Consider the following 14,798-nt stretch of genomic DNA (forward strand, 5'->3'; position numbering starts at 1 on the left):
GGTTCATGGCAATACGAGGCGAAGGGAGGCAAGGGGGATAGCAGCCAGACAGGACCCGCCGCCGCAAGTCCCCAAATGCAGGCCACGGCGCCGTCCGTACCTGCCGATACCTGTTTCTGCTGAAGGTGACTCATGGCCAGGGAGTAGAGGAGGAGATGGCGGGGAAAGAGGAGGAGGAGGAGGAGGAGGGGAAATGGCGAGGAGAGAGGAGGAGGAGGAAGAGGGGAAATGGCGAGGAAAGAGGAGGAGGAGGAGGTTATGGTGGAGGGGAACGCAGGACTATTATTATGTATGCCTAAAAGGATGAGGAGGAGGAGGTTATGGTGGAGGGGAACGCAGGACTATTATTATGTATGCCTAAAAGGATGAGGAGGAGGAGGCAAGGAGTGTAGGACGAATAGGATGAGAAGGAGGAGGAGGAGAAGGTGGAGGATGCTAAGAAGCTAAGAATTATGGTGATGTCATGGTCCACACACACACACACACACACACACTCACACACACACACACTCACACACACACACACACACACCTTCAGGGCAACAACCTACGTGTATATCTGTGTGTGTGTGTGTGTGTGTGTGTGTGTGTGTGTGTGAGTGTGTTTCCTTTTAAATACAGTTATACATCGATTGTGAGAATGTGTACAGGGTAAATATATGTACGTGTCTTTCCTCCTGCCACGTAAGCACACACACACACACACACACACACACACACACACACACACACACACTGAGTTCAAGGCCATGTTGATGAGTAATAATTAAAACTGGTAATTAAGAAACAACAACAACAACAAATATATAAAAAAAACAATGAGCTAATGGAATATGTGTGTGTGTGTTAACCAAGACCTCCATAATGATCTACCTCTCCTGCCTCTCCTGGACTTAGTGACCTTGGATAGAGGGAAGGAATCACGGCGGTACGAGCCGGGACGAAAACCTTCCTACGATCGATACTTCTCTTGCCTTCCCCGACGTGAACTCTCGCCTCACTACCAAAGGAATCCACGAGTTTGATCCTTTAATTAACGGAGTGGAGACGAATGGACAATCTCACTCTTTGACTGTCACCTAGTATCTCTCATCTGTACCGGGTGTCAAGTTGAAGGACTCCTAATACGACTCTTTTCCAAGGCCACAGAGAAGATTAACCAGGTTGTCATGCGGGAATTTCTCTCTCATGGTGCAGAAGCCGTGTAAAATTATCACTGGGACCATAAAACAGTCCATGAGAATCCCAACAGCAACTTTTACGAGAGTCTTTTCATGCAGCGGAACTGAGGCATCGATCAAGGCAAGTGAGACCTTCGGGTTATCATAAAAAGGAAGATGACGCGGGTATAAAATGGTCAGATCTTGTTTTTGTAGAGAGAGTCAGAGGGTAAAGGTGGAAGACAATGAAGTTATGCAAGTTGTATGCGACAGGAGGCGATGAAAGGTAGATGGTTCAGTGGAAGTACGTGGCGGTCCTGTCAGCTTTATGAGGCGTATTGCAGAAGAGGACTACGGTTTTGTTTTAAGGGACAACGTTACTGCCCCTCTTCTTATTATTCTTATTATTATTATGCTTTCTCTTCTTTCTCTTCTTCTTCTTCTTCTTCTTCCTCTTCTTCTTTTTTTTCTTCTTTTTCTTCTTTTTATTTTTCTTCTTCTTCTTCTTCTTCTTCTTCTTCTTCTTCTTCTTCTTCTTCTTCTTCTTTACTGCCGTTGATTTCGGGAACTCTTCACAGGAAATCTCATTCTTGGAACAAATGGCGTAAGTCGTGAACAAGACTGCCCCATTTAAATCAAGGCGTCTTAGATCAGGTTTACTTATACCTACGAAAGAAAAGAAAAAAACTGCTGAACGAGAAATAAATACTATAGTCTGACACAAATAAAAAGTCCGTTTGGGTCACTGACGGATCACTTATTATACAATGTGAAAATGGCTAACAGAGACTATAACATCATTTCCACCTTCAAGAGTGGCGAAGCTGTGGCGAGGAAATACCACGTGCAGCCCCGCCCGATCGGACCTTTACAACGGAGATTACATGCGTTTCTGGGTGGGATGGGAATTTGGGAAGCAACTCATCCTCAGGAGCTGCCTTGTGTCCTTATGCCCTTGTGTGTCTTTATGCATCCTTTTTAGTAGTGGACTTAATAACCGAGACAGATTATAACACTGAAGCAAAAGCAAAAAGTGAAGGGCGGTAACAGCAAATGGAAAAACAATAAAAAATGAGATAAAAGGAAAAGAGAAAACGGTATAAGGGGATAAATGCAAAGGGAAAAACAGTATTAAGTAAACAGCGAAGGGAACATAATATACAAAACGGGTTACAGTTATGGAAATATATACGGAAAAGAGAACCAAAGACAGGCAAGACTTCACTTTATTATAAACACACGTAAGAGTAATGGAGCAAGATGGGGTCAGTGAGGAGAGAGAGAGAGAGAGAGAGAGAGAGAGAGAGAGAGAGAGAGAGAGAGAGCTGGAGGGAAGAAAGAGGAAGGAGAGGGAGGGAAGGGATAGAGGAGCTGTAGGGTGAGGAGGAACCTTCCATGGGTGCTGCCGAACGGGTCTTATCTTGCCACAGACACAGACAGACAGGCTAACCACGACCATCGACCAGCCTTAGGTAGGTGTGTGTGTGTGTGTGTGTGTGTGTGTGTGTGTGGACTTAGCTGCCGCATTGCCATAGGAAGAGGAAATGAAGAAGCAGAGGAAAACGATAATGTAGGAGAACGAGAAATGCAGGAAAAGGCTATGATAAGAGAGATAATGGAGGAGGAGATTAATATGGTGATAGGATATGTGGTAAAGGTGAAAAAATGGTGGAGGTAATGTAAAAGGAGGAGAATGACGTGACACTAGGAGAAAATAATAATGAGGTGGGTGTGACTTGGTTGGTGATGACAGCAGTGATGGAGGTAGATGAAAAGGGAGCTGCCATTGTTGTTGCTGGAGGTGGTGGTGGTGGTGTTGGTGGTGGTGGCTATGGTGGTGGTGTGCAGCGTTGCGTCACGGCCATAAATACAGCAGCACTCCCTCTTCCGTGCCACACTGTCCCCCACCTTGAGACAGTCCCCGCGGTAGCCAGCCATGCCTTACCTCACGGATCATCTCCACCTGTGCTCTTTTTTCCTGAAGGCAGCTGTTTAGTTTCATAATATTTACATAGCTCGATGGATAAAAGCTTTCGGTGTTGCTTCAAAAGGAAAAGAAACATAACTACATCAGATTAACACTATGCAAGTTAAAATGAAGTGACGGGAAAAGGTAAAAATGCATAAAAATTAATCTGAATGCAGCTGTTTTGTCTCAATACTTACCCTACTTAATGGAAATAGAAAGAAACGGATGATAATTAATCTGACATCACGTTCATTAGTCATTCCTAGCTTATTGCAGAGGCAAGGCCTTTCCAAACATCCTCTGGCTCCGTTTGGTATCTCTGTTTTTAATCCTGCGTCGTCAAATGTTTTTATGTGATCTCTCCACCTGGTTCTGTCTGCTCTGATTTCTCTTATAATTTACAGGTTGCCACGCCAATGCTTTACTTGTCTATCTATTATTAGTTATGTAGTTGACATGATCTCCCAAAATCCATTTCTTAAACTTAATCGTCATTAAAATATCTTTAACATCTGTCTATTCACTATTCCGTTCGTTTCCTGTACCTTCATATCATATCCAGCATTTTTTCTTCGTTGCCTACTTTTTACCGTTTATTTTATGTGTCTTGTGAGGAAGGTAAATGGAGATAAGAAATGGCACTCCTCATCTGAGCGGGGCAGGGGAGACAAACTGGCTGGGCAGGGTATGGATGAGGAGGGAGGGAAGGAAGGGAGAAGGGAGGGAAGCAAGGGAAGAGGCAGAAGAGGGTCATATTCTTAAAACATTTCGGAGCCCAAGCACATACTCGTATAGCTGACAAGGCTTTCATAGGAGTTTTGGGCCCTTGCAGAGGTAGTTTTACGACCCTTCTGGCAGTTTGATCATTCTTTGGTGCCATGAACTTACAAACAGTCATTAGAGCGCGATTACCACGGTCTCTTTTTTGGTAATTGGAAATAGTTGATGTAAGAGTTGGAAGCAGCATAGAACCTCACACCGCATGTATCACCCACCACAAGCTCCCCACTGCCGTAGACGAATGAGTGGGTGGCTTGGATCAACACAGAGAACACGCAACGCTACTACACTCACGGTTATTTTTAGTGCCATTGCAGCGTGTTGTGGTTAGTGGAACATGTCTAATCAGTGTTTTTCTCGAGTTTAAACACCCCCCCCCCTCTATCCCCTCTTTGTTTTTTGTTTTTTTGTTTTTTCGTTTGGGTATACCCCAATGGAGGAAGGCGGTGCATGCCGCGCAACCCCCCAGACGGCTGGTAGAGAGATACCCAATTCTTTTTTAAGGAGGAGGCCCAACAACGGGGCTAAGGGTGTCGGAAAGAGCCCACCTTTCCACCCCCATGGTAACTGAAAGGTCTCGAACCCACGCCTTAGCACCCCGCCGAAGCGCAAGTCAGAGACTCTACCACGGGACCACGGGAGCCCCCTCTTTATGTTAGTTAGAGCAGTATTTCCCTTGAGTTACATTACAGTTAGTATTCTTAGAAGCTTTCTTCTCTTGCATCAATCATTTCTAAAGGCCAAAGAGGAGATCCGTCCGATTCTAATGAGTGGTATTAAAGCCTTGTCAAATATCTGCGCTGGGGCGCGGAAATGTTTAAGAATATGACACTCTGCCTCCCCCCCCCCCCCCTCCCCCTCCTCTTTTCTACGAAGTGGGCGGAGCACCAGTCGAGGATGCTATTGCTTATCTGAACTTCTGATGGTTGGTGGCTCACACCTTGGTCTGACCGCTGCGGAATGTGATGAAGTGGTGTCCCTCTGTATGTGATTATTATGAAATTGCACTTGTCACTTGTTATTTTCTTGTTTATTGTTAGTATTTTCTGATTAATTTTATCTGACTGGCCCGATAGCTAGATGTTTTTTTTTCTTAAAAATGTTGTGTATATATTCAATGACGTCACTAGACAAAAATACATAGTTGGATTGTTGTTGCGGGGCCCTGCAAGGATCGTTGATCGTGGCTCCCGACGAATTTGCGCGGCCCCGCAAGGTCGTCGTGGCTCATGACGAATTTGCGCGGCCCCGCAAGGGTCGTCGTGGCTCATGGCGAATTTGCGCAGTTCTGCAAGGGTCGTCGTGGCTCACGGCGAAATTGCACAGTCCTGCAAGGATCGTCGTGGCTCATGGCGAATTTGCGCAGTCCTGCAAGGGTCGTCGTGGCTCACGGCGAATTTGCGCAGTCCTGCAAAGTTTGTCGCGGCTCCCGGCGAATTTTTGAAGCCCAGCAAAGGGCGTCGCGGCTCCCTGCCAATTTGCGCGGCTCCGTAAGGATCTATCTACCTGATAATCAACTTCTTACACATTTACTCGCATTACATAACAAGGAAGCGTTTTCAGTAGTGTCACCGTCAAGTCAAACGCAAACATACTGTTGTGCTGGAAGCTTCCCCCGGCGTCCATGGGCCTCTAGAAGGCTCCGGGAGGAGCGAGCAGGGGGGCGGGGAGCAAGGCCCCGTCCGCGCTCCGCGGGGCGCGGCCAGACGCCAGGCGGGAAGTGTTGCCAACTCGCACATATTTTTGCTACATGTTCTTGTATGATCTAGGATATACTGTAACATTCTAGACTGTACTGTTCTGGATATATATAGGAGAAGAGGGCGAGAGGGGACAGTCCCAGTCATAGTAAGCTAGTGGTAAGTGAAGAGTCAGAGTGAAGTGTACTACTAAGGAAGAATATTAAACTACAGAAGCTGTGCAAAGTGTTTACATATCTCCCTCCCACGGAGTCTCCTGACGGCGACACGGAGCCCAAGTAACACGTCCGGCATAACAATACAAACGCAAACGGGACCATACATGCCCAAAGTAGCGTTCGCCTTAATTTCCGAGCCCAAAAGGCAAACGCTTTTCATCGGCCGATCAGCGAGTAGTAACCACAGCACCACAGCAGTCAAGTTCCCGTAGGAATGTATTTTGAAGAATAAAATATAGAATATAATGCTCTTTGAGACCCATGCAGAAAGTTTTTTTTACAACAAAGGAGGCATCTCAAGGGCACACACACACAAAAAAACAATAATAAAAAAGCCCGCTAATCGCTGCTCCCATAAAAGAATCAGAAGAGGTGGCCAAAAGCAAGGTCAGATTCGGGAGGAGAGGTGTCCTGATACCCTCCTCTTGAAAGAGTTCAAGTCGTAGGCAGGAGCAAATACAGATGAAGGAAGATTGTTCCAGAGTTTACCAGCGTGAGGGATGAAAGAGTGAAGATGCTGGTTAACTCTTGCATAAGGGGTTTGGACAGTATAGGGATGAGCATGAGTAGAAAGTCGTGTACAGCGGGGTCGCGGGAGGGGGGGAGGCATCCAGTTAGCAAGTTCAGAAGAGCAGTCAGCGTGGAAATATCGATAGAAGATAGAAAGAGAGGCAACATCGCGGCGGAATTTAAGAGGTAGAAGACTATCAGTAGTAGCCTCCACTCTGTCCTGAAGAGCTGTGTGGGTGGAGCCCCCCCACACGTGAGATGCATACTCCATACGAGGGCGGACAAGGCCCCTATAAAAATTATATGGATAGCAACTGCGTGGGGGAGAAGAACTGGCGGAGACGATACAGAACGCCCAACCTCGAGGAAGCTGATTTAGCGAGAGAGGAGATATGAAGTTTCCAGTTGAGATTTTGAGTTAAGGATAGACCGAAGATGTTTAGTGTTGAAGAAGGTGACAGTTGAGTGTTGTCGAAGAATAGGGGATAGGTGTTTGGAAGATTGTTTCGAGTTGATAGGTGGAGAAATTGAGTTTTTGAGGCATTGAAGGACACAAGGTTCCTTCTGCTCCAATCGGATATGATAGCAAGGTCTGAGGTTAAGCGTTCTGCAGCCTCCAGTCTGGAGTCGTGTACTTCCTATTGTGATGGTCTTCTATTGAAAGAAGTTGAATAATTCAGAGTGGAGTCGTCGGCGTACGAGTGGACAGGACAGTTTGTTATGTAAAGAAGATCATTGATGAATAACAGGAAGAGAGTGGGTGATAGGACAGAGCCCTGTGGAACGCCACTGTTGATAGGTTTAGGGGAAGAGCAGTGACCGTCTACCACCGCAGAGATAGAACGGCCGGAAAGGAAAATGAAGATAAAGGAACAGAGAGAGGGATAGAATCCGAAAGAGGGCAGTTTAGAAAGCAAAGACTGGTGCCAGACTCTATCGAAGGCTTTCGATATGTCTAGGGCAACAGAGAAAGTTTCACCGAAACTGCTAAGAGAGGATGACCAAGAGTCAGTAAAGAGAGCAAGAAGATCGCCTGTTGAACGCCCCTTGCGGAATCCATACTGGCGATCAGATAGAAGATTAGAAGTGGAAAGGTGCTTTTGAATCTTCCGGTTAAGGATTGATTCAAAAGCTTTAGACAGACATGAAAGTAAAGCTATTGGGTGGTAGTTTGAGGGATTGGAGCGGTCACCCTTCTTAGGCACAGGCTGTACAAAGGCATACTTCCAGCAGGAAGGAAAGATAGATGTTGATAGGCAGAGACGAAAGAGTTTAACCAGGCAGGGTGTCAGCACAGAAGCACAGTTTTTAAGGACAATAGGAGGCACTCCATCAGGTCCATAAGCCTTCTGAGAGTTGAGGTCAGAGAGGGCAAAGAAAACATCATTAGGAAGAATCTTAATAACAGGCATAAAGGAGTCAGAGGGGGGATAAGTAGGAGGAATATGCCCAGAATCGTCCAAGGTGGAGTTCTTACAGAAAGTTTGAGCGAAGAGTTCAGCCTTAAAGACAGATGAGACGGCAGTGCTGTCGTCAGGGTTAAGGAGAGGAGGGAACGAGGAAGAAGTGAAATTGGAGGAGATATTTTTGGCTAGATGCCAGAAGTCACGGGAAGAATTAGAAGAAGCAAGGTGTTGACATTTTCTATTTATAAAAGAAGTTTTGGTAAGTCGGAGAATAGATTTGGCACGATTCCGGGCTGAAATGTATAGATCAAAGTTTGTTGGTGTTGTATAAAGAAATATTTATTTTTCTGTCATTTCACATGAAAAAGATCCTGAAAATGACATAAGGGAAGGGAAAAAAGGGAAGATGCTGCGTTTTCTGATGACGTTTCGCATCTTTTTGACCCCTAGACAGACTCTATTTCGATCGTGGCTGTGACTTCAATCCCAGAACAGCACTGCTGTTTTTTTCGTATGTTAGTGCGTTTCTTGCATCATCTCTTAACATAATTATCATGTGGGGGCGAGAAAATATATATTTTTGCAATCTTATAGTTGAAATCAAGCTAAAACAAGGAGAAATTAGAGTTGGCTCAGGACTCATACATACGAACTGAAAACATAACTCTTGCCGCCGAGAATTCGTCTGCCGCTGGATGAGGGGCATATACAAAGGATTAAGCACAAGTGATCTGTAGTCAATCTCTAGATACAAAACGTCGAATTCTTCCATCTTCCTACTTCCGACAGTGTGCACCCTGATAAGTACTTGGATCTGAAAAGTGATGTACACGACAGTTTTTGCGGTGGCGCCTGTTGTCTGGCAGCGGGGCTGTGATTCGTATAGAGGTTTTGCAGCTGACGTCATCAGTGGGGGTGCGGGGGTAGCGCGGGCCTGCACGGCCATCTTGGAAGTCAGTGGTGGTAATCACTTATCAAAGCAAACCTTGGTGGCGGCTAAACAAGTGCTCTGTGTGTTCGTCATGGGATACGTATGCTCTGCGGTTGGATGTTCTAACCGACACGGGAGTGATGTTGTGTCATTTTATAGATTTCCAGCGAATCCAGAAGAGCGGGGGAAGTGGATAGCAGCTGTGAGGAGGTAAAACTGGCAGCCGTCTGCTTCATCTCGACTCTACAGTGCTCATTTTGTCAGAGGTAAATATTACAGGCAAGACTGATCAGATTATTACATGAGGTAACATTCATTTAGGTATTGCCCCGGGTCCCCTAGCTTATTGTGTGGCGGGGGATTACTCCGGAACGGGATTTACATGAGCTGGCGGAGGTAAACACGCAAGGCGGCGCTCAAGCAGGGGAAGAAAATGGGAAAGGAAATTCAGTGGAGGCAAAGTGCATAGGGACAGAGCTCAGTGCTGCGTGGTGTATATAAATGTACGCAGGGAAGTGACCAAGAGTGCGTAGTGTAAGGTGACTTGCCATCACCTGCCCTCACCTGTCATCACTTGCCCTCACCTGTTTGCCTGCCTGTGCTGCCAACCTGGGCCTACCTGGGCATCACTGGTCAGCAACAGATCGGCCAGGCAGAGGGACAGCCAGTCAACCGACCAGCCAGACAGTCAGCCAACCAACCAATCAGCCAGTCAACCAGCCAGCCAATCAGCCAGTCAGTCAACCACCAAGCCATCCAGTCGGTCAGTTAGACAGTCAGTCACTTTACCAATCAGCCAGCCAATCAACCCAACAGGCAACCAGTCAACTCACCAGTCAACCAGACAGCCAGCCAGCCAGCTGGACAGCCAGTCTACCAGTCTCCTCCTCCAAAAGCACTGATTTTTTCGATGTATTTAGCTTCGCAGCATTCTCAAGCGATCTCGCGTAATCACTTAACAAAAATGATGCTGAAGGTCCTGCCATTTGCCCGCGGGTAGTGACTTAGGGATGGGGCATACGTGGTGTGTCTGTTCACTCTGCTGGGGAGGTGACCACCAGCGGGTTTGCAGACGACGCACAAGGTGCAGACGACGCTATTTCGTGACGTCACTGCAAAACCTCTATTCAGTACAAACACTGTGTTGTATGCTTGCGTTTGACTTAATTGTCGGTGACACTACTGAAAACGCTTGGAATGGGAGGAGGAAGAAAAGAGGCAAGAGAGGAGTAGGGAAGAATAGAGAATGGGAAGAAAACGAAAATAGTCAGAATTAGCAACGAATGAATACTCGTAAAAGCGAGAAGAAAGGGGAAGGGAAGAAAGGGAGTGAAAGAATTTAAGTAATGGGGAGAATTCTCAACGAAGGAAAGAAAGAAGAAAAAAAGATGATACGACTGAAAAACAAAATAAATAAGGGAGAACGTTGAAGTTGCTGAACCAACAGGAATTTGAGACGAACGAAGTGTATTCATCGTAGAAGGGAATGACAAATGAAGTAATATAAGTGTAGCAGAGAATTGCAATGTGGTAATCAAGTGTACGTTGCAGGGAATGACTGTGTTGTGTAGCAAAGAATAATGACAAGTTAGAAACCATAATGCAACACCACAAACAGGAAGGAAAATTAAAAAGATGGAACGGAGGAAAAGAGGAAGCCGATCGAGAGAAGGAAGGAGGGGCGAAGGCAGGACAGGCAAATGGAGCAATAATAAAACAAATCCACGAAGAGGAAGGAAGACAAGACAATGAGGGGAAGGAGAATTAGAAGGAGAGGAGATTAGAGGAGAGGAAGGAAGAGAAGCGATGAAGAGAGAAAAGAGAAGAAAAAGACGAGCGGTACAAACTTGGAGGAGGGACTGTTCTTGTGTCTCGAGCGATAGACTCTCTTTATTTATTTATTTATTTATATATGACCCACAAAATATACTAGAGATAAATCAGAGTATGTGCTTATCTTTATATTCATCCATACATTCTCTGGTAATATTTCTGTGGTTTCCGATTCACACACACACACACACACACACACACACAAAAAAAAAAAAAAAAAAAAGCCTGAGTGAAATATTATAGTGTAATAAACTCTCGTAGAATCACTAGTAAAATTGAAAGTAATAATGTAAATAAAAATAAACGTGAAGAGATAAATATGAAAGCTCACGAAAGGCAGAACAAAGTGACATATCACCTTCTCTGTGTAGTAAAAACATGATTATTTAATTAATCCCATACCCGCAACAGTAGTTTAGAGTAACTCCTCGCCACAATATGTCATACTTGTCATTCTAAGTAGTTAGTTGTGCTTATTAACTATGATTTTTAATAATATTTTTACTGCGAAGATCCGAAGTGAAGGGCCGCGCCGAAGCCTCCGCCGGATACCTCCCAGCTGAGGGGTGAGAGTGAGGGAGAATATTCCTTTATTTTCCATTTATTAAGCAAGACAACACCTCCACAGACCTCAGACTAAGATAATTAAGCCTGTAATATAATTTTGGACCTTAATATAGAGCCATAGAGCGTTTCAGAGGGGTGAGATAGTGAGAAATGAAGGTTTTTGTTGATAGGCCTAATATTTATTCTTCATTATTTTTTTCCGTTTATTAAGCAGGACAACAACTTCATGAACCTCAGACTAAGTTAATGAAACCTGTTATTTAATTCTGGACCTTGATGTTGAGCCATAGAGCGTCACAAGGGGGTGAGATAGTGAGAAATGAAGTTTGTTTTGTTAAGGTGATATAGGCCTAATTTTTATCCCTTTATTATTTTTTTTTCCTATTGCCTTTATTGTTCCTCCCCTGTCTTTAGGCCTCTCAGAATATCATTCTTTTCTACTGCTTTCTTCTGGGTGAATAATAATTCTAATGACATTTAATTTATGTAATGCTAAGTAACATGAAGAAAGAAAATAAGTTAATTAAGTCTGTAATTTAATGCAGGTGGTGCCAGGTGGCCTCAGGTGTGCCCACTCATTACCAGGGCCTGTAGGTGGGGTCATGGGCTTACAGGTGTGCTTCATGACCTCAAGTCTTTACAGGTGCTGACAAACCTAACAGACCTAACCTAAGACCCTGAGACAAACCTAACAGGGACTTAAGAGTCATAGGCGTGCTTGGAGGTGCTTCTGGGTAGCTACCCCATAGATGGCTTCAGCAGTGACAGGTGTCATTAGGGAACTGATCAGTCACTGCATCAGTCAGTGTCCTGGAGCTCTGGGCTGTGTGGTGGCTGGTAAGGTGAAGGGTGTGCTGCGGTGTATATTGTTTGGATGTCTTGACACCTGGATCTGTTAGTAAACTAATAACCCTACCTTTACCCAGTGGATAGTAACCTGTTGCTTGTAAAATACTCTTATTGTCAAAAAATATCATCCTATTACACCTTATGATAGTAATCTATTGCTGCTTAAATAGTTACCGGTTATTGTTAAGAATACTAACTTATCTGTGTGGGGTGTGGGGAGCTTTGCCCCCTGACTCCAGCACAGTATTCTATCGCAGTTACATTAGTATGAAATAGTTAAAATTATTAGGCATCCAAAATGACTCACTGTTTGGTGGAGGAACTGTCCTGAATTTTAGTTGCCAGTCACCATCACCCCAGCTACAGGTTGTGTAGTAACACAGTGCTCATCTTTTGCTTTTACGTGTACTTTAGGTACCTTTTTTAGAGATAAGTAGACAACTCAACATAATGTAGCAATTAATTGAAAACTAACCCGGTAGCAGCAGGGATCATGTTTCTTAATGGTCCCTCCAAGAGAGAAAAATGAGAAAAATTCACCCCTCACATAAACCATTTCATAATATATATCAAAGCATTTGTGATCAGATTATGTATCATCTATTCTTAGGGGTTTATATCATGGCACAAATTTGGCCCGTCGCTACTACACGGTAAAGCCATAAATTTGGCCCTTCGCTGCTACTGGGCTAAGTAATAACTGTATAGGGAAACTTCTCAAGTCAGCAAGATATTATTCCTATCTGTAAGTTATCCATAAGATGATAGCCGTTAGAGTGGTTGGCATTGGGACAGCCTCATTTGTAGCTTAACTCTATAAGACTAGTACTGTACAGGATTCACTATTGTATAAAAGTTCAATGATAGTAATTTTTTTTCTCTTTTTACCTTGTAATACCTTAATGACTTACTGCTGGCAAAACTTCATTCCCAACATAACTCAGGTGACCTTTTTGTTATTTTAAACACTGACTGAAAGAGTTTAATTTTGCTTGTAAAGTTTTGAGCATAAGATGTAAGAGAATGCAGATATAAGATAATGCAGACCACTGAATGAGGCTTGATGTGCAGCAGGGAGATGTCACCACAATGAGCAAGGACAGTAAAGGAGACAAGAGTTTCCCTGAGAGACTCAAGCGATGGTTCAAGATCGAGCGTGGCAATGCCCCAGGGGTGCGGGACATTCGCCTCACCGAGGAGCTCAAGCTGGAACTGAGCAGTGACTCGCCAGTCCTTGTGCGTCTCAAGGCCATCCGGGAGCTGACCGAAGTCCTTGCCACCAGGAGACTTGAGGAGGTGTGTACATGGTGTTTTTGTAGCTGGTTATGTACAGGAGTAGGAGCAGTGGAGTGAGGTAATGTACTGAACCAGTACTAGGGAGGCTGAGAGATGACTGGTACCTGTTGCTTTAGTCAGAGTGGGTGGCAAGTGTAATTGTTTTCACCTTTTTTCCTAGTATGGCATAGAAAAGCTGTGGACGCTAGTGCGTGACCTCCTGTCCCTGCCATGTCCTGCTGAGCACCGCCATACCACCCTGCAGATGCTCACCACGCTTGCTGCTGGACATGACCGCCTGGGGCCCATGCGTCATGTCTTCTATAACTATATTGTGGAGAATTACCAGCTTGAAGACACCAGACATATGTAAGTAGCATGTTTTATTGTAAGGAAAGACCTACAGTTACCCTTCCTTTAAATTGGCAGGTGTTTTTGCAGAGGGTAACCAGGTGGAGTTGCCAAAAGCTGGATTATTAAACAGTCTATTTCTTTATTTTGTTTAAAAATAAAATAATAAAAAAAAAACCCAGCTGCCCTTGTGATTATTATTGTTTGAAATTGCTCTCTCCCTCTCTTTGTAAGCAGGTTTAGTTGGGAAAGGATGATATTATTTCAAAGGTTTGATCTTTTGTACCTGAAGAATGAAAGCACTTTCCATAGTGATAATTAGTGTGCGGTACTGTAATTCATGTTAGCAAATAAAGTAAATAGTATTATGGTGTATGACATCTATTACATGACTTTGTGTTAGTAAGTTGGCAGTCATGAGGAAGAATCATGTTCTGAATTGAATTACAGTTACTATTGCACAGAAACTCAATCTAAGATATACTTCTTGTGTGCATTATGAAAAGTATCAGTATTTTCTGTATAAAAGAACAGGAAGGTACAATATTTGGATGTATCATGTAGGCTGTCATTTAGCTGGGGATTATCACAACAAGATTTCAGTATCAAGTAAGTGATGCATTTGAAATTTCTCGTGGCTTTTCCCCAGCTTCGACTTCTTTCGTGAGGTGATAGCAGAGGGGAAGCAGCTGGAGTACATCGATGAATATGTTGGTCCATTCCTCCTTGACTGGCTGCCTGGCCTCCTCTCCTCACCTCAGGCTGCTGATGCTCTCAACCTCATCATCATTCTTGTCAAGTTCAACTCTGCCTACCTGGATGAGCCTGTAGTAACAGGCTTTGTGAAGTAAGGGAATGAGGTGTTACATGAATTAGAGGTTTATCACAAAGAGTTAGCCCCACATTGAATATGGCTCTCAAATCTTTCATCATGTTTTTAAAGCTGTGGGCCATCCTTGAAGCCAATGGATTCCTTGTGTAATTTTTTTTCAATCTAAACCTCCAGCTAGAATATTTGTGAGCAGTCCCCTCTTTCAGCCACCTCTTTGGATTCTTTTTAGGAGCAGCAAGTAATGGGCTTTTTTTTATTATTGTTTCCTTTTTTTTGTGCCCTTGAGCTGTCTCCTTTGTTATAAAAAGAAATGAAGTCCATATGCCATCATCAGCAAATATATATATATATATATTAAGAAAACCCCCAAAATCAAGTGTTCTAAGGTAACTGTAAGCATTTATTAGGAATCTTACA

The 14,798-nt window shown here is 44.2% G+C and overlaps 1 protein-coding gene across 4 annotated transcripts in view; it reads left to right on the forward strand.

The window, feature by feature from the left end:
* The window catches only part of LOC126984568 (tuberin-like), a 35,460-nt gene that overhangs the window by 3,311 nt on the left and 17,351 nt on the right, over nucleotides 1-14,798 (forward strand). For 2 of the 4 annotated variants that reach the window (XM_050838287.1, XM_050838314.1), the window contains exons 2-4: nucleotides 12,995-13,219; nucleotides 13,380-13,567; nucleotides 14,199-14,396. In XM_050838287.1, the coding sequence (XP_050694244.1) occupies nucleotides 12,995-13,219; nucleotides 13,380-13,567; nucleotides 14,199-14,396 (611 nt within the window). Of the gene's footprint in view, nucleotides 1-8,800; nucleotides 8,941-10,978; nucleotides 11,074-12,994; nucleotides 13,220-13,379; nucleotides 13,568-14,198; nucleotides 14,397-14,798 lie in introns of those variants that run through there. The other 2 variants (XM_050838304.1, XM_050838294.1) reach the window with 2 other exon arrangements.

The sequence above is a fragment of the Eriocheir sinensis genome, chromosome 5, assembly GCF_024679095.1.
Source record: "Eriocheir sinensis breed Jianghai 21 chromosome 5, ASM2467909v1, whole genome shotgun sequence".
NCBI classification, from domain to species: Eukaryota; Metazoa; Arthropoda; class Malacostraca; order Decapoda; family Varunidae; genus Eriocheir; species Eriocheir sinensis.